General features: G+C 43.5%; 1 protein-coding gene across 2 annotated transcripts; it reads left to right on the top strand.

The window, feature by feature from the left end:
• Positions 1-2,517: 2,517 nt before the first annotated feature.
• On the top strand, positions 2,518-23,235 carry CD160 (CD160 molecule). 2 transcript variants are annotated; one of them, XM_025375930.1, is made up of 6 exons: positions 2,518-2,631; positions 7,838-7,943; positions 11,243-11,387; positions 13,704-14,033; positions 19,807-19,944; positions 22,566-23,235. In XM_025375930.1, exons 3-6 carry the CDS (start codon positions 11,315-11,317, stop codon positions 22,571-22,573), a joined length of 549 nt encoding a protein of 182 aa, XP_025231715.1. In that variant the 5' UTR covers positions 2,518-2,631; positions 7,838-7,943; positions 11,243-11,314; the 3' UTR covers positions 22,574-23,235. The 2 variants fall into 2 exon arrangements, with proteins under 2 accessions (XP_025231715.1, XP_025231708.1); XM_025375923.1 differs by lacking the exons at positions 2,518-2,631; positions 7,838-7,943; positions 22,566-23,235 and having other exon boundaries at positions 11,315-11,387; positions 19,807-20,087.
• Positions 23,236-24,117: the final 882 nt, after the last annotated feature.

The raw sequence follows: 24,117 nt of genomic DNA on the forward strand, positions 1-24,117 counted from the left end.
ATGGACAGACACTACACGGCTGGTGAAAAGGAAGTGCGCTGCAATTCACTTTTGAGCCCTGAGGTCTCTGCAGAACTTTGAGGTTTTTTGCAATAACCAGTATGAATACATGTGTGTAAACTAGTACGAAAGGGGCCCCAACCTCACTCACCCGCAACCCTGGTTGCCTTGAACTTCTCTTCGTGTTGCTAATAATCACTGTTTGACAGCTCCTCGATGATAAGGAATGCTGAATGCTCTCAGAGCCAACCTTTGGAAGGACCCCATGGACCCAAGGAGGGAGAAGTCTCCAGCTGAGAGAGCAGAGAGGTCATCTGTTTGAACACTATCATAGCGACAGCAAATAAGGATACTGGGGATAACAGAAACCAGGCCCAGTTTAGCAGTTCATACCTGTGGGACCCGGTTTCCTGTGGGCTGTGGTGGACTGGTCGTGTGACCAGGATGGTGGTGAGACACTCCTCTTCCCAACATGGGTTCCCAACCCCCAGGCTCCCAGAATGGACTCATTCTGCAGTGAAACCTAACACTTTGATGGAGTGAAGAAGTATTTCTTTTTTTCTTTTCCTTTTTTTTTATTTTTAGAGACGCAGTCTCGCTCTGTCACCCATGTTGGAGTGCAGTGGTGCAATCTCGGTTCACTGCAAGCTCTGCCTGCCGGGCTCACGCCATTTTCCTGCCTCAGCCTCCCAAGTAGCTGGGACTACAGGGACCCACCACCACACCCAGATAATTTTTTGTATTTTTAGTAGAGACGGGTTTCACTGTGTTAGCCAGGATGGTCTCGATCTCCTGACCTCATGATCTGCCCGCCTCGGCCTCCCAAAGTGCTGGGATTAGAGGTGGGAGCCACCGCACCCAGCTTAGAGTGAAGAAATATTTCTAATATCTGTCTCATCTGACGATGGCTTCAGTGGAGCGATCTGGGAGTTCTCAAACCCCAGAGCACCCTACTGTTTTTAGGACCACAGAGTGCTACAATAACAGGAACAACAAGGAAAAGAGAGGCTCTAGACTAGTCACGAAAAAATTTCCCCCACCCTCCCTGCACCCTTGAATTCTTGCTTAGCCTGGCACTGGGTGTCAACCATGACAGGTGTTCCCCCAGAACCATGGCGCTTCCTGGTGTGCTGTGCCCTTTGGCACAGGGCCTGGCCCAGCCTTGTAAGACTTAGAGCCCAATGTTTCTGATTCTCAGACTAATGCTCCTGCCATCTAAGGGCACAACCCTAGAATTTAGGAACAATCGTAATCTCCCAAGCCATCACTGACCAAGGAAGAACAGAACAGAATAGAAATGGATGTGAAGCTGGGCATGGTGGTTCAGGCCTGTCATCCTAGCACTTTGGGAGGCCAAGGCCAAAGGATTGTTTGAGCCCAGGAGTTCAAGAGCAGGCGGGGCAGCATAGGGAGACCTCATCCAAATAAATCTTTTTAAAAATTATCAACCGAGCATGGTGGCTCACACCTGTAATCTCAGCACTTTGGGAGGCCAAGGCAGGCAGATGGATCACTTGAGGTCAGGAGTTTGAGACCAGCCTGGCCAACATGATGAAACTCTGTCTCTACTAAAAATGTAAAAATTAGTCCGGCACAGTGGCAGGTGCTCATAATCCCAGCTACTCGTAAGGTTGAGGCAGGAGCATCACTTGAGCCCAGGAGGCGGAGGTTACAGTGAGCTGAGATCACGCCACTGTACTCCAGCCTGTGTGACACAGCGAGACTCCATCTCTAAATAAATAAATAAATAAAAAGTTATCCAGGTGTGGTGGCGTACACCTGTGGTCCTAGCTGCTTGGACGGGCTGAGGTGGGAAGATCACTTGAGCACAGGAGGTCAACGTTGCAGTGAGCTATGATTGCCCCACTGTACTCCAGCCTTGGTGACAGTAAGATCCTGTCTCAAATTAAAAAAAAATAAAAATAATAAATAAATAAATAAATATAAGAAAGAAAAAGAAAAAAAATGGGTGGCAAATTAAGGTCAGTCATTCATCCTCCCCCCTACCACACCAGGACCATTTTGGTGCCCCTACTCGTTGCCTCCCCTGCTCACCACCACCCTCACTCAAGCCTTCTTGACAGCTCCCTGCCCTTCCTCCCTTTCAGCCCGGAGCAGCTGTGTTCTCTGTCCTACTTCTAACCAAAACCTACTCTCAGGAGAAGACTTGGTACCTTTCTTTATACTTAAGAGGACATTCTGTCCTTTTATCTTCTAGTTATTCTATCGTCAGTCCTTTCCTTATTATGAATTAGCAAACACAAAATCTTTGTTCCCCAGGGTAAAGAAAAGAATTTTAAGAGGTGGTTTTTCTCAGCCCCCTCAGCACCCTAGTCTATTTCTAACACCAACAAGACAAAACAAGGGAGAGGAAAGGAAAAGGAGGTGGAGGACCAGTTGCAGGAGAGAAAGGAGAAAAAAATCCACAGTGGGGGTGGAGGAAGATCTCTGACTGCTTAACGACCCATCCTGTGGTTTTCAAGGACTGAATATAACAGCTCTGAAAGTGTGAGCAATGACGAAACTGGAGAGATGGGGTTTTAACAAGATGCAAGAACAATCTGAGGACTGAGAGCCATTTCAACGTGAGCCCCCAGCCTGAGAGCAAGAAAGAAGAACTTCTGTCTGGAGGTAAAAAGATCTGTTGGGGACCTGGGGTCCAGGTGGAGGGACGGGATGGTTGACAGAACTGCTCAGGCAAGCACAGGCTTCCCATGAGGTCCCTGAGAAACCTGCCTTTTGGAGGGAACTGTCCTCTGTCCTCTGGACCCTGGGGAGAAGGTTATTTCTGCCTGCCAGACCAGCATGCGCGCTCTTCTTCCACGGGCATTCAGGGATCCTGGCCCCGCTCTGACATTCCTCAAATGGAGGAATTCCTCAAATTGCCAGAGGAAAGTTACCAAAGTTTAGATCAGCGTTCTGCTGGAGCTCTTCAAGGCCTGGGTTGAGACAAGCCAGGAGGCGGCCCGGGGCTTGGAGCTGGCCCTGTGAGGCACCTCTAGGGGAAGTTCACGTCCTAGGTGGTTCACATCGTGGACCTCTTGGAGGTCCATGAATAGATTCATTCACGGGATTTGTGAATTTTGGGGGAAAATACATCTTTATTTTCACTAATCTTTAATTGAAAGTTAGCACTTGCTTCAGTTACGAATGTAGACAATGAACCACAATAGAATTTGCCATCAATAGAAAACACAAATATTTTCAAATCTCATTACAGTTGTTATAGATTTCTCCAAATGTCATTAACGCTCAGCACTACTGCAGAATTACAACAGTTACTAGGCTGATACCAGATCTAAAGAAGCGTGTGTACTGCTCTATCACACATTCTTCTCATGTTTTGACAACTGTCTTGTCATCATTTGTTCCCTTTATTATCCCATGTATCTTATTAATTTTTAAATGTTATTCTAAGAAGGGACTCCATATGCCTTCCCAGACCACCAAAGAGGTCCATGGCCCCCTTTACGTCAGGCGCCTGCTTTGGTGTGTTGAGCAGGAAGCCCGAAATCTCAGACAAGAGCTTCAAGGGCCCCCCAGCCCAAACCTCTGTTTGCTAACAAGTCTGGTTCTACTTTAAGGCAGGTGGGGTTGTGGAGATAGAAAAAGAAGCGCCTTCACAGCAGCAAACGAGATCTTTCTGGGCATCTTTTTCAGTGTTGTGGGAGATCCGTATTCAGAGGTATTTGTGGAGCTCAGAGCTGACCTTCCAGCTCCTCTGAGAGGTTAGATCCGGGCTCCGGTGACGGAGGAAATGGAGTCTCTTTCTTGCCATCTTGTCCCCACCCTCCCCAGAAAACCTCTGGCAAAGCTTTATGTGTCATCTAACCGTCACCACATTCCTATGAGGGAGCTTTAAACACAAGAGGAATGTGAGACTGAGCGAGGTCCAGCAATGTGCCACAGGTCACACAAAGCTTGAATTTGAACCCAGGAGCCTACGAGATCCCAGGACCCCCTCCGGAGGTGAGGGAGGGGAGAGTTTCCCGCAGTCTGTGAGCTGTTGCCTGAGAGAGGCCCCGGGCTCTGGGGCCACCAGCGCAGCTCAGGAGCCCCGGGGAAGATCAAAGGTGAGGATGCCAACTGCACGGGCACCCACCCCCGTGCCTGCGCTGGGGCTCACAACGTTTTAAGAGGGGAGACCCGCCCCCTGGCGTGTAGTGGGCCCGGAAAATTCCCAGACTTTTCACGACCACCCGCTCTCCCCCTATTGAGGGCCAGGTGCCGCTCTAGTACATGCTGCGTCCCCAGGACCCACCAGGCCCAACTTTGCACCTCCTCAACTCCCCTCCTAGTTTAGGCTTTCCCTGTCTAGCCCCCATGCTCGCCGGATGGTCCATGGCCGGAGTGACCAACGCAGGGCAGGTTGGGGTCACTCGGCTTTGGCTGGAAGGCAGCGCCCTCTAGCGGCCAGAGTGCGGAATCAGCGCCGCCGGCTCCGCGCTGCCCGGCCTGCGTCACACCAGGGTGCTCCCCTCCCGGACACCAAGGTCACTTCCCAGAGCATCCTTGCCCACTGACCCCGCCTCCCCCCAGCGCTGGTGAGGGGCCCACAACAGACTTACACGCTCTTCTTCAACTCAGCCCTAGGCACCGCGAAGCCTGGCCACTCCAGCGGAGTGACCGGCTGCATCAGCCCCTCCGAGCCTGTCTGCCTGTCCTCTGTCTCCTTGGAAGCGGTCCCTACCCTGCGCCCCTCCCATCCCGCTGCACCAGTCCCTTAGGAAACACGCCTAGAGAAGGGACACGACCTTGTCAACATTCCATGGCTATGTAGTGCGGAGCCAGGACTGGAAGGAAGCCCGATTTCCTCAGCCCACCTTAATTCACCAACTGTATTTTTTTTTTTTTTTTCTTGAGACGGAGTCTCGCTCTGTTGCCCAGGCTGGAGTGCAGTGGCCGGATCTCAGCTCACTGCAAGCTCCGCCTCCCGGGTTCATGCCATTCTCCTGCCTCAGCCTCCCAAGTAGCTGGGACTACAGGCACCCGCCACCTCGCCCGGCTAGTTTTTTGTATTTTTTAGTAGAGACGGGGTTTCGCTGTGTTAGCCAGGATGGTCTCGATCTGCTGACCTCGTGATCCGCCCGTCTCGGCCTCCCAAAGTGCTGGGATTACAGGCTTGAGCTACCGCGCCCGGCCATCCACTGTATTCTTTAGGCACCAGCTCCCCAAAGCCCACAAACATCTATGAAGGCCTAACTCCATTGCCATCTTGCAGCCTTTCCACATCGCTCATCCAGAATTTCTCCTTTCCTGCCCCTTGACACTTTATAACCTTATTACTGTTCTTAGTACAGTCGTTCTTGTGTTACAGCTGTTCGTGAATGGATGAGTGGCTGTGAGGAAAGGGACAAAGAGGACTTCAAGAGAAAGACTCTCATAACTTGGGTTAGAATCCTGCTCCCCAACTTAGGAGCTGTGATTTTAAGCACGTCGCAAGGCCTCTCCAAGCCTCTATATGCTTCGTGCAAATAATAAATTTTAAAAAATAATAATGGCTTAGTGTTTTATAACGACTAAACACAGTCTTGTAGGTAGATGTGCCTGGAACACTGTCCATTGATTCCAATATACGAAAGCATAAAAATAATCATAGCTATCATTTATTGAGCCCTTACTCTCTGCCGGGCATTATGCTAAGTAGTTTACACAGGTTACCTCATTTGACCCTCACCACCCTAGGAAGAAAATATTTTGTCACCATTTTATAGGTCAGTAAACTCATTTTCAGAGAGGTTAAGAAACTTGCCCAATATTACACAGATAGTAAGTGTCAAAGCCAGATCTCAAACATGCTGGTCTGACTCTAGAGACCATTTAACCACTAAAACATCTTTGCCTCTGCTGTGTTAGTGATCTCTCTGTGCCCCGTGGTGCCTGACACATTATAGATGCTCCGCGTCTATTTATTAAAAGCTGAGCATAGTGCCTGGCCCAGGAGCCTAAGAAACTTGACCAAGTCATGCAACTATTAAGTTTTCGGACCAGGATTTGAACACAAACACTCTGGCTCTAGAGTCTATGCTTTTTAACCATAATTCTGGGCTGAATGAATAATTGCAATCCTTCTTTATCTTCCTCTTTGAATCAAATGATGCTTTGTCACTAAATATTCTATGTTTCAAGAGTCACCAGGACATTCTGATATAGCATGAAGGTATGATAACACAGGAGAGGGAGCAAGAAGAGGTCAAGGCTAGGGGAAAGGACATTGGGGCCATACCTTGAGCCGCTGCTGGGATGTTTTATTAGGATTTTTTATTAGGATTGTGACAAATGTACAGATAAGTACAGACAAAATTAATGATTGTCTCTACTTAGATTTTCTTTTATGTTTCTTAATAGTACTGTATAGTTTTTATCCTATAAGTCCTATTCGAATGTTTTACATTTTTCTGGACATTTCATGGGTTTTTTTGGTGGCTATAAAGAATGAAATTTTCTTCTACCATATTTTCTAATAATTATATCTAGGAAAATTAATAATCTTATGTATTAATACCTTAAATTATTATTTATATACACTAATTTAGTTTATTTTATACAAATTATAATTACATAACATTCTATTCTGTGGATCTGCAATAATTTTTTCAACCATTCTTACCAGTGGGTCTTCACCTGTTTCCTTTTTTTGTAGGGGCGGGAGGGCGACGAAGTTTTGCTCTGTTGCCCAGGCTGGAATGCAGTAGTGTGATCTTGGCTACTGCAATCTCCGCCTCCCAGGTTCAAGCAATTATCCTGCCTCGGCCTCCTGAGTAGCAGATCACAGGCACCTGCCAGGATGCCCAGCTAATTTTTGCATTTCTAGTAGAGCCAGGTTTCATGTGGGCCAGGCTGGTCTCCAACTCCTGACCTCAGGTGATCCGCGTGCCTTAGCCTCCCAAAGTGCTGGTATTACAGGTGTGAGCTACCACACCTGGCCTTCACCTGTTTCTATTTTTTTTGTATTATAAACAATGCTGCAGTGAATATCCTTGTACATATATACTAGCACACTCATGCTTTTATTTCTGTAAGCTATAGCCTAAGGGACAGGGTATGTGCATTTGAAATGTTCCCCCAAAGCTCCATAACAATGTATAGTTCTACCTAGAGTGAATGATTGCACCTATTTCTTCTTACCCTTACCAAACTTTGATTTATCAATCTTTTAAATTTTTGTTCATTTAACAGGCGGTAATTCTGAAATTCTGAACTCTGAATTTTTAATTTGTACTTCCCTGAATACTTGTAAAACTAAAAAACTTTTTATTCCATTTCCTCTTTTGTGAACTGCCTATTCAGATACTCTATCTTTTATTGTTTTTAATAATTCTTAAGTTTCTCGGGTTTTCCAGATGTAAGTTATATCACATATAAATAGTAATAAATTTGCCTTAAGACTTCCAATATTTATACCCTTTGCTTTATTTTCTTGTCTAAATGTAATGGCAAACACTTCCATTACACTGTCCAAACAGAACAATGTAAAATAACAGAAATAATAGGAAGCATCTCTGCCTTAAATTATCCTATATTTTACCATTAAATATGATGTTGAAATTTTATCTGAGATATACATTTCTCCATTATATTGAATAGTATTCATCCATTACCATTTTACTTAGGATTTTAGTGGGAATTAATGTAAAACTTTATCAGAAGGTAATATTGACTTTCTTTTTTGATCCAGTAGTATGTTAATTAATAATTTCCTAATATTAAATCATCCAAGAATTTCTAAAAATGAAACCTCATTCCATTTGTCATGGTGTGTTATATTTTTAATATCTTGTAGGACTGGTTAATTTTTGTGTGTGTGTAATTTTTGTTTTTGGCTTTCTTGAGACAGGGTCTCACTGTCAACCAGGCCAGAGTGCAGTGAAGATCATACCTCACTGCATCCGTGAACTCCTGGGCTCCTCCCACCTCAGCCTCTTGAGAAGCTGGGACTACAGGTATGCACCACCACACCTGGCTAATTTTTGTATTTTTTGTAAAGACAGGGTCTCACCTTGTTGCCCAGGCTGGTCTCAAACTCCTGGGCTCAAGCGATCCTCCCACCTCAGCCTCCCAAAGTGTTGGGATTATAGGCATGAGCCACCACACCTGGGCCTTTCCATTTTAAAAAATTTAAATAAAATATTATAAAACAGAATACAGCAGCATATGAAAAGAATAACATACTAGGCTGGGCGTAGTGGTTCACGCCTGTAATCCCAGCATGTTGAGAGGCCAGGGCGGGTGGATCACGAGGTCAGGAGTTCAAGATCACCCCAGCCAAGATGGTGAAACCCCGTCTGTACCAAAAATACAAAAACTGGGCGAGTGCAGTGGCAGGTGCCTGTAATCCCAGGTACTTGGGAGGCTGAGGCAGGAGAATCGCTTGAACCTGGGAGGTGAAGGTTGCAGTAAGCTGAGATCGTGCCACTGCACTCCAGCCTGGGCGACTAAGTGAGACTCTGTCTCAAAAGAAAAGATGGTTTCAAATGGTTTCAGTTTTTGTTTGTTTGTGTGGGACTGCAAAGATGTATCAATTTTAGGAAATTTATTAATGTAGATCACCATCTTAATATATCTTAAAGAAAAATAATATCATTTTAGTTGATATTTAAAGGCAATTAATAAAACATTCACATCCATCCTTGACATTTTAAAACTCTTAATAAAATAGAAATAATGTATATTCCTTAACATAATGAAATACATCTCATTCTCAAAGCTACTATAATACTTAAAAAGGAAACATTTAAGCATCCCCCATTAAACTTAGAAAAAAGACACACATTCATTATTACCATTATTATTTAATATTTTTCTCGAGACATTAACCAACACAATTAGAAGAAAGAAATCAGAGATATAAAACAGAAAAAGAATTATCATTATTTACACATAATATGATTGCATGACTGGAAAATCCAAGAGAATCAACTGAAAAATGATAGAATTAAGGGAGGGGAGCTGGATATGAAATTAGTATCTAGTAAAAAAATAGCCTTTCATATATGAACAACAATGAAAAATTAAAAGATATAATGAATGATATAATGAAAAAATAAAAGATACAATGAGTGGAAACAACAGATGCTGGAGAGGATATGGAGAAATAGGAACGCTTTTACACTGTTGATGGGAGTGTGAATTAGTTCACCCATTGTGGAAGACAGTGTGGGGATTCCTCAAGGATCAAGAACTAGAAATACCATTTGACCCAGCAATCTCATTACTGGCCATATACCCAAAGGATTATAAATCATTCTATGATAAAGATGCACACGTATGTTTATTGTGGCACTATTCACAATAGCAAAGACTGGGAACCAACCCAAATGTCCATCAATGATAGATTGGATTAAGAAAATGTGGCACATATACACCATGGAATACTATGCAGCCATAAAAGGATGAGTTAATGTCCTTTGCAAGGACACAGATGAAGCTGGAAACCATCATTCTAAGCAAACTTCATAAGGACAGAAAACCAAATACTGCATGTTCTCACTCATAAGTGGGAATTGAACAATGAGAACACATGGACACAGGGCGGGGCACATCACACACTAGGGCCAGTTGGGGGGTGGGGGCTGGGGGAGGGATAGCATTAGGAGAAATACCTAATGTAAATGACAAGTTGATGGGTGCAGCACACCAACATGGCACATTTATACCTAAGTAACAAACCTGCACAAGGTGCACATATACCCTAGAACTTAAAGTATATGTATAAAAAAAAGATATAATGGGTAAAAGATGACATTTTCAATAGTGAAAAAGAATATGAATTACTCAAGAAACAAACTTAGCTAAGAAATGGACGAGGACTTTATGAAGAAATCTTCTATACATACCTGAGACACACATATTTGAAAAATGAGTATCACATTCTCGGATCAAAAGAATCAGTGTCACAACAAATTCAGTTCTCCCTAAGTTAAAATATAAATTGAACATATCCCAATTTTAAAATACCAACAGGACTTTTTCTTGGTGGTACACACAGTAGGAAAGGCGAGACTAGACAAGCCGACTATAAAAATCAGAAAAATAAATTTATAGAAAAATTCTTGTTTTCCCCTTTTGAATTTTAAATGCTGTGAATGTAATTACCTATTCAAAAGTTATAAACTACAAAACTTTATATTTTTAAAACATATACACACAGAGAAGATTTTTTAAAATAAAAATACATTTATTTTATATACATAATTGCAATTTGCCCTTTTTGACCTAATGATATATCATGAATATCCCTCCAGGCCCATATTTATAGAAGTATCTCATTCTTTTAATATATATAATATTTTATTGCATAGATTCATGGAAACTTATTAAACCATTTCCCTATTGATGAAATTCAGGTGTTCGTTTTTCTTCAGTTTGTTTATTTTGAAACAGGGGTAATTTTTCTTAGCCAGGATTAGAAGGCATAACTATAAAAAATAAAACACAAAAATGTTGAAGGAAAATTATAGCCTCAATTGGAGGGAAACTTTCCTAAACAATGCAGGAAACCCAGACAACTTAAAGGAAAATATGATTAGGTATGTTGTATTTAATTACATACAATGTAAATTTTCCTTGTGAAAAAAAGCATCATAAAGAGAAGAGACAAACAACAAATTGGGAGAAAGTATTTGCCTAAAGAAATGGCAGATGGGTTAATATCTCTAATATAGAGAAAGTTCCTAAAAGTTGAGTTAAGAAATATAAAGAATATGAACACACACAATTCATAGACAAGGGAATACTAATGACCAATAAGCCTATGAAAAGATCCTCAACCTCACTAATCATGGAAATGCAACACAAAACAAATCTAATTTTTCATCTATCAGATTGGCAAACATTTTCAAGTACAGATAATACTCAGAGCTGGCAAGGGCACAAGGAAATGTACACTATTAAGCATTCTTGGTGAACATCTGATTCTCAACAGTCTTTTTGGAGAGCAATCTGTTTATAGTAGAAAAAAGTTTTAATCCTCATATTCTTTGACCCAGCAATCCAATTTAACTTAAAATACATATATATATATATGAAAACAGCCCTACTGTCTCCCTACATCTCTCCCTCCCCTGCCCTCCCAGTGTATCTCACTTGGTTTACCACCTCAATTCCCAGCCAGTTGGACTCTCATGCCCAAGCCCTCCTCTACCTCCATCATACTCTAGCCAATCAAAGCTAGTGCCTGGGATGGGGAGATGGTCTTGGAGCCCTGGAAGGCTTTGTCTAGTGGGTCCCCCTGTGCTTTCAGGAGACTGAAGCCAAGGATACCAGCAGAGCCAACATTTGCTTCAAGTTCCTGGGCCTGCTGACAGCGTGCAGGATGCTGATGGAAACTGGCAGAGGCTGCTGTGCCCTGGCCATCCTGCTGGCAATTGTGGACATCCAGTCTGGTGGTGAGGATAGGCCCTAGAGCAGAGACGGCCATGGGGAGGATCCTGGGCTTGTGGGAAGGGCTGGATCCCATGATTTTCTCTGATGGGGAAACAAAGGACTCACTTTTTTTTTTGAGGGAGTCTCACTCTGTCACCCAGGCTGGAGTGCAATGGTGCGATCTCGGCTCACTGCAACCTCCGCCTCCTGGGTTCAAGCAATTCTCCTGGCTCAGCTTCCTGAGTAGCTGGGACTACAGGCATATGCCGCCACGCTCGGCTAGTTTTTGTATTTTTAGTAGAGACGGGGTTTCATCATATTGGTCAGGCTGGTCTCGAACTCCTGCCTGACCTCAGGTGATCCTCAGGAGCCCGGCTGACTCACTGTTCTTGACATTAAGGAAAGGGTAAAAAATATAGTGTCTTTTTCTTTTTTGTTAGAACTGATACTACTGCCTCTCTGTCATTCTGCCCCTGCTACATGTTTCAAAGAGCCTGGTAATCTGTGCCTCAACCTAAGATTCCTTTAGGTTCCTATATACTATAAATTTATGAAATCCAGGTTTGAGATCCAGATACTGCAATCTTCATTAACTTCAGTACCTAGTTTAACCACTCTGCCTCAATTTGTGTATTTATAAAACGGGAACAGTAACACCTGTCTCTACGGCTATACTGAGGATTTGATATACAGAAAAGCACTCTAATAGAGACCCTATAGAAGTTCCAGCTGGAAAGTAGAAATAAAATATAAACCATTTTGGAGTTAATCAATGGCTGGGATTGCAAGTCTCCCTCAGATATGGGTCTTATAAGACCCATGTCTCTTACTCTTATAAGAGAATTGCATTTAATATGTAGAGGGAAGCCTCCATCTCTGCCTCTTCACCATTTTCATGTGAGTGAATTTAGTTTACTGTGTATACCAAGAGGAGTCTAGCAAGTCATAGGGGATCAAGCTGCCAAGGGAGTGGGGCTGGCAGCCTCAGCATCTGCCTGATGAGTTTTTAGCAGAGAGCTGGATGTAACCAAGGTTGGGGTTTTGCAAGGATCCATCATAGCGGGAGTAAAGCTAAGGGAGCTGAGGGTGGATATAAGGGAGAGATTATAGTAATGGACTACAAAATATAAACTACAGAAGGAAGTGAAGTTTGAGGAGAGTGAGGGGCAGTAAAAAGGTGGCAGGGCCAACGCACTGGAAAATTAGGTCAGAGACACCCATTGAGCCGAAACATCCTGGGTTAACCCAACTATTTTCTCCACTTCTGTATCTAGGTTACAGATTACTTACAGGGAAAATCATCAAGTCGGCAGATTGGCACCATCAGAGTCATGGTCTTTGGCTACCAATGGTCCCTCAATAATTAGTCTGTTTCTCCAGTCCATTCTCACTCCATTTCCGCACAGTGACTGTTTTTAATCATCTCTGGTATTTCTGTGGTCTCTCTCATCCTGTATCTCTTAGAAAAACTTTTACTCTTCCTTCAAGTCTCAGCTCCAGCACTAAATTCACTGTGAAGTTTTCCTGATTCTTCAGACTCAGGAATCTCTAAGATTCCTCAATTATAATAACTGTGGAATTAAATTGTAATTTTTTGCTAATCTGTTTTTACATTAGGCTTTAAACTCTGAGAGTGGCCAGGCACAGTGGTTCATGCCTGTGATCCCAGCAGTTTGGGAGGCAGAGGCAGGAAGGTCGCTTGATGCCTGGAGTTCAAGACCAGCCTGGACAACATAGTGAGAATCTGTCTCTACAACACAAAAAATTAGCCAGACATAGTGGTGCATACCTGTAGTGTTAGCTATTCGGAAGGTGGAAGCGGGAGGATTGCCTGAGCCCAGGAGTTCAAAGGTGCAGTGAGTTACAATTATGCCACTGCACTCCCGCCTGGGTGGACAGAGCAAGACCTTGTTTAAAAAATTTTTTTTTTAATTAAAAATCCCCGGTCATCTAATGGTTAGGAAAAAAAAAAAGGTCTGACAGTGGGGCTCATGTCCTAGTCATCATTGCCCCAGCAGGGCTTGGCAGGGTGAATACCTAAACATATTTGTTAAGTGGAGGAACAAATAAACCTATGAATTAATGGATGCTTTGAGCATATTATTTAGTCCCTTAATTTTCATTCTCCAGATGAATAAACTACTGCCCAAGGAGTTAGGTAACTTGCTTACAGTCACACAGCCATCGATAGAGCTGTAATTTGTATTTCCTGTCTGCCAGCACGGCTGCCAGGTTCTGCTTCAGTCCTTCCTTGAAGACTTCTAGTGATAAGGAGCAGTAATGGTGAAATTCAAAGAACACTACCTGACCTCTGGGTAATTCTTCCCTTTCCATTCCAGGATGCATTAACATCACCAGCTCAGCTTCCCAGGAAGGAACACAACTGAACTTAATCTGCACTGTGTGGCATAAGAAAGAAGAGGCTGAGGGGTTGGTAGTGTTTTTGTGCAAGGACAAGTCTAGAGACTGTTTTCCTGAGACCAGTTTAAAACAGCTGAGACTTAAAAGGGATCCTGGGATAGATGGTGGTGTTGGTGAAATATCATCTGAGTTAGTGTTCACCATAAGCCAAGTCACACCGTCGCACAGTGGGACCTACCAGTGTTGTGCCACAAGCCAGAAGTCAGGTATCCGCCTTCAGGGCCATTTCTTCTCCCTTCTAGTCACAGGTGAGTCTCTAATACCCCTAATGTCACCAGGTGGGACACTGAGCAGAGCTGACAGCTGGTGATGTAACCAGATGGTTCAGGTCCTGGATAGGCAGTTTCCTTCTTCCTCAATCCTTTTCCAACATTCCCATTGGCAGATGCTGCCTTTCTTCAACGTGCACATACAAACATAAACTCATTTTGTCTTTAATTTTTTTTTTTTTTTTTTTTTTTTTTTGAGACTGAGTCTGGCTCTGTCGCCCAGGCTGGAGTGCGGTGGCCGGATCTCGGCTCACTGCAAGCTCCGCCTCCCGGGTTCACGCCATTCTCCTGCCTCAGCCTCCCGAGTAGCTGGGACCACAGGCGCCCGCCACTTCGCCCGGCTAGTTTTTTGTATTTTTTAGTAGAGACGGGGTTTCACCGTGTCAGCCAGGATGGTCTCGATCTCCTGACCTCGTGATCCGCCCGTCTCGGCCTCCCAAAGTGCTGGGATTACAGGCTTGAGCCACCGCGCCCGGCCTTGTCTTTAATTTTAAAACTCTTACCGGGGTGGCTATCGCATTTTTATTGACAGGGAGATGGTGACACAGGGGTTGAAGAGATTTGTCCAATGCTACTCACTGACCGGTGAAAGTAAAAACAGATAGAAATTAGGCCTCCTGGCCAGGCACGGTGGCTTACGCCTGTAAACCCAGCACTTTGGGAGCTGAGGTGGGAGGATCACCTGAAGTCGGGAGTTCAAGACCAGCCTAGCCAACATGGAGAAACCCCATCTCTACAAAAAATACAAAATTAGCCGGGTGTGGTGGCGCATGCCTGTAATCTCAGCTACTTGGGAGGCTGAGGCAGGAGAATCGCTTGAACGTGGGAGGCGGAGGTTGCAGTGAGCTGAGATTGCACCATTGCACTCTAGCTTGGGCAACTACAGTGAAACTCCGTCTCAAAAAAAAAAAAAGAAAAAGAAAAGAAAAAAAGAAATAAATTAGGTCTCCTGATTCCCAATTCAGAACTCTCCCAGAAATGCGGCTATATTTCTAAATTCAGGCAGACAAAGAGATTAGGTTTGAGATAATATGAGTATCTGTCTTAAGGAGCATTTAGTTGGAAGAAACAGAAACCCATTCAAGGTACCACAGATTAGAGGAGGAAAAAATAAAGCAAAAAGTACAGCTGGCCCTCATGAGCTCTAGCTCCTGGAATCAGAAACTAGAAAGGGGACAGGATGCAAAACAGTTACCATTTCAAACTCTGAGGCGGCAAGGCCTCTGGCTTCTGCATCTGTCTTTTTCACTCTGTGCATGCTCCCCTGGCTCCATTACTACTTTGGCATGTCCTAAATATGGCCACTCCAGCCCCAGCTTTATGTAGCTTCCTTAAGTCAAACTGTGCCCAACAGAAAGTGTCTGTGTTCCTATATTCCCAGACAACAGAGCAAGCCTCCACAATTCTGTGGAAAAAAAAAAGAGTTTACCTGGCTGGGCTCTGTGGCTCACGCCGGTAATCCCAGCACTTAGGGAGGCCGAGGCAGGCGGATCACGAGGTCAGGAGTTTGAGAGCAGCCTGGCCAATATGGTGAAACTCCATCTCTACTAAAAATACAAAAAACAAAATTAGCCAAGCATGGTGGCACACACCTGTAGTCCCAGCTACTTGGGAGACTGAGGCAAAAGAATCGCTTGAACCCGGGAGGTGGAGGTTGCAGTGAGTCGTGACTGCGCCACTGCACTCCAGCCTGGGCGACAGAGCGAGACTCCGTCTCAAAAAAAAAAAAAAGAGTTTACCTTGAATTATATATTCAGCCAAACTATAAACCAAATGTAAGGAAAGAAAAAAGATACTATCACGAGATGCAACGACTCAAAAAAATTTGCCTTCCATGTGATCTTTTCAAAGAAGCGACCAGAGGATGTGCTTCAGTAAAACAAGAAAGTGAATCCTTAAAGGAGATAAAATGAGATACAGGAAACAAGGAATCTAACAGGGAAAAGGAAATTCTAAGCTGGACACAGTGGCTCATGCCTGTAATCCCAGCACTTTTGGAGGCCAAGGTGGGAGGATCACTTGAGCCCAGGAGTTAGAGAAAAGCCTGGGCAACATAGGGAGACACCATCTCTAGTGGAAAAGAAAAAAAAAAAAGGAAATTCTAGAATTTAAAAAGGGCACTTAGTCCAGAAGAGAGCAAGAGAAAGAAGACTCTGGAAGGGAAATCTCTAGGAGGTAAAAATGGAATTGACAGATCATCTTTCTAAAGGCCCATTAAAGACCCGATAAAAGGATTAAAGAAATGGATATGGAAAACTCTGCCAGTAAAAAAATAAAATCAGGCTCTAGAAAAAACTAAATTTTACAAAAGAAACATAGCACACAACTTGATTCTGCAAAAAATAACACAAAATCCAAATTATGTAAACATGACTAATTTAAATAAAATTTGTGATACAATTATTTTTGCAAGAATGCAGAGAAGGAAAATGGGTAAAAGTATAACCCTCATCTACTATAGCAGAAAGCCAACAGAAAATGTCTACATTTTATCACTAGGAAGCAGCAATATGAGCATATTATTTAGGAATATAAGACTTCTTGAAGAGTTGGCAGTGGTTGTCTCAGACAATAAGCCTAGGAGGATAAAAGGGCACTCTGCTATTATTCTCTAAGAACTTACAACTACTTTACTTTTTTTTTTTTTTTTTTTTGAGACGGACTCTCACTCTGTGGCCCAAGCTGGAGAGCAGTGGCATGATCTTGGCTCACTCCTAGGTTCAAGTGATTCTCCTGCCTCAGCCTCCCAAATAGCTGGCACACGCCACCACCCTCAGCTAATTTTCTTGTATTTTTAGTTGAGACGGGGTTTTGCCATGTTGGCCAGGCTGGCCTCGAACTCCTGACCTCAGGTGATCTGTCCGCCTCAGCCTCCCAAAGTACTGGGATTACAGGTGTGAGCCACCGTGCCTGGCCTATCTTACTTTTGAAGAAAAATAAATATAAATTACCCACTTACCACCACCCTCCCCCCATGAAAAACTGGCCCAGAGCCTTTGAACAAATGTTTTTAATCACCTCCTATGGTTCCTAGTTAATTCAAATGTTCAACTTGTTTAGTTTGATTGACTTTCTTCCTTGCTTCCTGGTGTCTTCCTGTCTGACCTAGCTACAGCATTCAGCACTTCTGACTATTCCCTCCTTCATCAAAGTGTCATCCCTAGTGGTTTCTGTGACTGTACTCAAGTGGTTCTCTACCAGCTTGGCTGTTCCTTTTTTTTTTTTTTTTTTTTGAGACGGAGTCTTGCTCTGTCACCCAGGCTGGAGTGCAGTGGCCGGATCTCAGCTCACTGCAAGCTCCTCCTCTCGGGTTCACGCCATTCTCCTGCCTCAGCCTCCCGAGTAGCTGGGACTACAGGCATCCGCCACTTTGCCCGGCTAGTTTTTTGTATTTTTTAGTAGAGACGGGGTTTCACCGTGTTAGCCAGGATGGTCTCGATCTCCTGACCTCATGATCCGCCCGTCTCGGCCTCCCAAAGTGCTGGGATTACAGGCTTGAGCCACCGCGCCCGGCCTTGGCTGTTCTTTTGTCTTCTCTATTTCCTCCTCCCACCTCTCAAACATGAGTATTCATTCCCCAAGACTCACTTCTCATCACTTCAACCTTTTCTCTTTACTCTCTCTCCCCAGTTCTCATCTATCCATGATTTAAACCAGCATCTCAATGCAACTGACCATCAAATCCACTTCTCCAGTTCAAACCTCTTTCCTAAGTTTTAATTAAACGTTTAAACTAACAACTGTACTCCTAGCTCCTAGATGCCCCACCATTTCCTCAAACTCAGTACCAAAGCTATCCTCCTGAGACCCTATTTCTGTTCATGACTGAAGTCAACTTTGGTTCCTTTTTTCTTAACCCCCAATTCAGAGAGTTACTAAGTACTACTGTTCTTCCGCACAGCAGTACTTTGTTATTCCTTTCCTTCCAAAGGTGTTTTTCAGGTCTTCATCATCTCACACTTAACATATTCCAATAGTCTCCTAACCAGTGAGTCCCCTGAGTTCAGCAACTGTGCCCTACTCACCTTTGTATCTCCCACACCTACCACAGGGCCTAGCACCGAGCTGTTGCCTAATAAATGGTCCAGCAACTCTAAATACTGTTTCTGCCTCCACTCCATTCTACATACTGCCACCAGCTTGTCTTTCCAAAATGCTAATTTGTACATGCCACACCACTCAAAGTTTTAATGGCTTCTCACTGTCTATGGGATAAAGTCTAAATTACTATAGCCTGGCACTAGAGACTCTATAGCATTTCATTATATTTATGTGAATACATTGCTTCAGTTAAACTGCACTAGCAGATACTCCTCTTTCATTCATCCAACAAATATGTATTGTGCATCCCACGCCCAGTGCTGCGCCTTGGAGAACAGAATGAGGTACAACACAGTCCTTGCTCCTTATAACCTAAAATTCCTGTTCTAATATATTGTTTTGGTTGTGAAGATTCTCCCTAAGAAAGAATGCTTTTCTCATCTCAGCATATTTAAGTATTACAGTCAGCACATCTAGATGGTTCCCCAAATGTGGAAATTAGGTGCATTTTGGAAGGTAAAACTGGTTAAGAGGAGACAGGTAACAGATAATAAACAATGTCAGCTGGGTGCGGTGGCTCATGCCTGTAATCCCAGCACTTTGGGAGGCTGAGGCAGGCGGATCACTTGAGATCAGAAATTTGAGACAAGCATGGCTGACATAGTGAAATGCCATCTCTACTAAAAATGCAAAAATTAGCCGGGTGTGGTGGCACATGCCTGTGACCCCAGCTACTTGGGAGGCTGAGGCAAGGGAATCACTTGAATCCAGGAGGCAGAGGTTTCTGTGAGCTGAGATTGCGCCACCGCACTCCAGCCTGGGTGACAGAGCCAGACTCTGTCTCAAAAAAATAATAAAACAAAAAACAATGTCTGCCATTTACTTACTGTGGGCCAGGCATTGTGCTAAGTGATATTATATTATTTAAGCTGCATGGTCTTTTGAGCTATTGTGCTGTGATAACTAAAGCTTGAAGATAATTTACGTTTATCCAACTAGTGAATGGATAAAAATCCAGATCTAGGCCAGGTGCGGTGTCTCAAGCCTGTAACCCCAGCACTTAGGAAGGCCAAGGCAGGTGCATCACCTGAACCCAGGAGTTCAAGACCAGCCTGAGCAACATAGTGAAAACCTGTCTCTACAAAAAATACAAAAATTGGCTGGGTGTGGTGGCACATGCCTGTAGTCCCAGCTACTAGGGAAGCTGAGGTGGGAGAATCGATTGGGCTTGGGGCTTGAGGGTTCAGTGAGCCATGATCACGCCACTGCACTCTAGCCTGGATGACAGAGCAAGACCCTGTCTCAAAAAACAAAAACCAAAACAAACAAACAAAAAAACCCCAGATCTATTCCAAAGGGCAAGATTTTAACTTATGCTAAATTGCTTGACCCACTCTAGAAAATGGGGCTATTTGGGGATACCCAAGTCCAAGGTAGCTAAGCTGTTTCAGCTATCTCTGTGGCAAAACTTCAGAATTACTTTAAGGTCTATCTGCATCCCCAGTGTCTGACACACAGGAGATTCTATACTTATTTATGGCTGCTTAAGTACATCATCATTACCCACAATGTTAAAGATACTTATCTGGGCAACAAATTATGGCGGGAGGAATCCTTGGAGATCATAAAAGAGATGTTATGAGATTATGCAAAAGGAGGTACTGATGATTTCTGAAACCCTCCCCTGATCCAAGATTCTCTTTTGAACCAGAGACAGGGAACTACACAGTGACGGGACTGAAACAAAGACAACACCTTGAGTTCAGCCATAGTGAAGGCACTCTCAGTTCAGGCTTCCTACAAGAAAAGGTCTGGGTAATGCTGGTCACCAGCCTCGTGGTCCTTCAAGGTACGTCCAAAAGAGCCGTAAGCACCCCAAGCAATGAGGGTGCTATTGTATTTCTGCCATCTTGGTTATTCTCCAGGAGGAGAAGGTTGGAAAGGAAGTCCAGAGGGAGAGGAAAATGTTACTCAAGCCCTGGTTATCCATAGGAAAGTTCAAACCAGTTTCACTGATCCAAAAGCACTGAAGAGGAAGACAGATAAATCAGACTTTCCAAAGGGTAGGAGGTAAGACTTATTAGGAAAGAAGGCCTGAGAGAGAGGCAAGTTAGTACAACCACCTCTACTCACTGCGTGAACAGAGGACTATAAGTTGAAGCAACAGATTTTTGACTATTAGAGGAAGAACAAGAGACAGACTTGGTTTGGAGATGGTTTTTTGTATTTTGTTTTTTTCAGATGGAGTCTCGCTGTGTCGCCCAGGCTGGAGTGCAGTGGCACAGTCTCGGCTCACTGCAAGCTCTGCCTCCCGGGTTCATGCCATTCTCCTGCCTCAGCCTCCCGAGTAGCTGGGACTACAGGCGCCTGCCACCGCACCCGGCTAATTTTTTTTTTTTTTGCATTTTTTAGTAGAGATGGGGTTTTCACCATGGTCTTGATCTCCTGACCTCGTGATCCGCCCGCCTCAGCCTCCCAAAGTGCTGGGATTACAGGCGTGAGCCACTGTGCCCGGCCTGGAGACAGGTTTTTGAACATTGCAGCTCCCCAGCAAAGGCTGATGGCCAGATTGAGTATATTAAACACATGTAGCTGAGTCTTCTGAAAACCATTTACCAATATGGATTGGCGCTTTCCCTATTAGATAATAAAAGTGAAACTTCCAATAATTTGTCATTATGTTTTTGCATAATAAGCAACTGATTCAGGTTTTTGCCTGTCCTTGGCATTCTTAACTCCATTTAATTTAGGCATTCCTCAAATCAATACCACTGTTTTGAGTGGCATCAGAATGTAAGCTCTATATATGTAAGGACTTTGTCTTCTTTACCCCAACAAAAAGTCCCACACATATAGCACGCTCTTAATAAATTTGTTAAAGAACCTGTATGATGAATCAGATGCTTTACACATGATGATTCTAACCTTATACAACCCTTGCAAGCAAACATCCCCTGGTTACTCATCAGGAAACAACATAAGGAAGTTAAACAGGGCCTGGTGCGGTGGCTCACGCCTTTAATCCCAGCTCGTTGGGAGGCTGAGGCAGGCAGATCCCTTGAGCCTAGGAGTTTGAGGCCAGTCTGGGCAACTCAGCGAAACCTCATCTATACAAATAAATAAAAACTTTGTCACACGTAGTGGCACACACACCTGTAGTCCCAGGCTAAGGCACAAGGATCACCTGAGCCCAGGTTGGTTCAGGTTGCAGTAAGCCATGTTCATGCCACTGTACTCTAGCCTGGGTGACAGACTGAGACACTTTCTCAAAGAAAAAAAAAAGTTCAATGTTGCCTGTCACAGCAATTAATACAGATCCTTCTCACTCTAAAACCTTACACTCAGTAATGACCTACTATAGGCAAAGCACCTCTTACCTCCTTTACCACCCCATTCATTCTGAGATTGACTCCTCCCCTTTCCAGAAACAGGACCACCTAAATATTCCCGATTCCAGTCCCTCATCTGCAAGTCATCAAAAGAAAACACAGATTTCAAAAAGAAAACACAGACTTTATCTGTAATCCTTGATAAGGATCTTCTAAATTTAAGCCTATGCCAGTTTTCAGGAGGAAACATGAATATGAAACAGTCTGACCATTTAGACATAATTTTTTATTGACTTTAAATTCTCTTGGTTAGGCTACTGTAACCAGTAAAACACATTTTATTTTAGAATAAAAATTCTAAAGGGTAAATTGAGTCTAGCCATACAACCTACTACCAGTTACTATCTCTGATTCCCAAGTCATCCTAGAGAAAAAAAAAAAAAATCTGGACTTTTTTCCTTTTCCACTCAGGTGAAGAGAATGAGTTTTTTAATCCAATTTTTTGTTTTCTCCTGTATACAAGTAGCTTTAAAGTTAACCAAAGGAAAAAACCAAAGCTCAATATTTGATTAAACGAGAAAATATACACTACTTAGAAGCTTTCTTTTCTTTATCCTTCTCCCCCAACTCAAGGCTTAGTAGAATTATGGAAAGAGGTAGTATTCAGTAGAACAGTACACATGCTTTTTCAGGTCCAGAAACACCACATAGATCAAGTTATCATGCTTACATGTGGGGAAGAGGAGGAGGGAGTTTCCTGGATCTCTGTGCCTCTTAGCTCATGAAGCCAATTTCACTGAATATCCTTATCACTATGCCAACAATTCAGATCTATACATGGAAAACCTACCTTCAATTTTTTGAGTGGCATCTATTGCTTGATTGTCCCTTCCAGCAAGGAGTGATCAAAGACTAGCTCCCTTCCCACTCCCACCACAATCAGATTTGCTCAAGATTACAACCCTAATTTAGTAATGTGCAATACATAAAATAGTTCCCACTTTCCTTTTCCAATCCCTTCACAGTCATGAGGGCCTATCAAATACACATCTCAGGACAGGTCAGACTTCATTATATCAGGTATTTTGTTGCTATTCTAAGTTATAAGGCAGTAATACAAACTTTCTTTTTCTTTCTACAGCTTTGTAAGCCTTGTGCCAAAAAAAAACTTTTTTAAAAAGCTACAGCAAGATGAGTCTGACTCTAGCTTAGTATGTTTCTCATTACAACAGGCACAGAGAAGAAAGCAACAGGGCATAGGGGAAGAGATGCTAAATATACCAAGAATCTGTGGAAATATAAGCAGGGGCAAATCAGTGTGATCCTTGATTTTGCTGCTCACCATCAGAGCAAACCTGCCTTCTTCCCTCCTAAGCTCCAGTAAATAAACAGAACAGTTTTCACCAAAGTGGCTGGTATAGTCCTCAAATATTGGATAAATATGTGCGTTTTTGTACCCCAGAACAATTTTTCCTCCCTCCTCCTCAACATAGTAAAATAAGTCAAACAAAATGAGAACACCAAATTTTGGGGGAATAATTTTTTATTTAACACTGTAAAGGAAAGAGAGAGAAAACAAGCAGAGATAGGTAGGACAGAAAGGAAGACAGCCAGACCCAGTGACTGACTTGGCATGAAAATGAGGAAATGCAGACAGACCTCAACATTCAAAAACATCCACACAGCACTGCTGGAGGAAGAGGAAGATCTGGCAGACCAGGAGCACCACAGGCTACAACTGCCCAGCTTCAACTCAACACTTGTTAACCTCTTTGGTCATTTCTCTTTTTAAATAAATGCCCACAGCAGTATGTGCAGTCTTTTCTCCTAAATCCACAAACTCTCTTCTTTCTCTTTGGACAGACGACCTATTGTCATAGTTAAGCAGAGAGTGGGCAGGATATTCCTGATAGGAGGAACTACATGAATAAAGGGGTAAGAGCACAGAAATTTAGCTACAGCTCCATGGTGAGCCATTAAAAGGAAAGAGACACTTTACCTGTGCTCCTTGGCAAGGACCTGCCAAATGTGGGAGCTACGGTTTGTGGGAACGGAGAGAGATATGGCTGAAGTAGACAAGTAAGACCCTTATTAGCGATAGTCCTGAACCTCAAACTAAGGATTTTAGACTTTGTATCCTATGGAGATAAAAGAACCAGCCATAGAGTCAAAAAGACCTGGATTCAAATTCTGGATCTGCAACATACCAGCTATTTGTCATTGGGCAAATGAATTTTTTTTTTTTTTTGAGACGGGAGTCTCACTCTGTTGCCCAGGCTGGAGTACAGTGGCACGATCTCGGCTCACTGCAACCTCCACCTCCCGGATTCAAGCAATTCTCCTGCCTCAGCCTCCCAAGTAGCTGGGATTACAGGCATGCACCACTATGCATGGTTAATTTTTGTGTTTTTAGTAGAGACGGGGTTTCACCATGTTGGCCAGGCTGGTCTCAAAATCCTGACCTCAAGTGATCCGCCTGCCTCAGCCTCCCAAAGTGCTGGGATTACAGGCGTGAGCCACCACGTCCAGTGCAAATGAGGTTTTAAGATGCTATTTCTGTTTACCTATCTGTAAAAAGGGATACTGCCAACTGTATCTTCTGTTTCCACAGGACTGTTCTGAGAATTAAATGAGTCTGGATTTGGAACCTAGAGCCATTTGAATTCTGACTCCAAAGTCTCCAAAGCCTTCTC

This window comes from Theropithecus gelada, chromosome 1, assembly GCF_003255815.1.
Source record: "Theropithecus gelada isolate Dixy chromosome 1, Tgel_1.0, whole genome shotgun sequence".
Classification (NCBI taxonomy): domain Eukaryota; kingdom Metazoa; phylum Chordata; class Mammalia; order Primates; family Cercopithecidae; genus Theropithecus; species Theropithecus gelada.

Coding starts and splice junctions, on each gene's coding strand:
- CD160 (XM_025375923.1), top strand. CDS start 11,315: ATGCTGATGGAAACTGGCAGAGGCTGCTGTGCCCTGGCCATCCTGCTG. Junction 11,388..13,703: donor TGTGGACATCCAGTCTGGTG/GTGAGGATAGGC, acceptor TTTCCATTCCAG/GATGCATTAACATCACCAGC. Junction 14,034..19,806: donor CTTCTCCCTTCTAGTCACAG/GTGAGTCTCTAA, acceptor CTTTTGAACCAG/AGACAGGGAACTACACAGTG.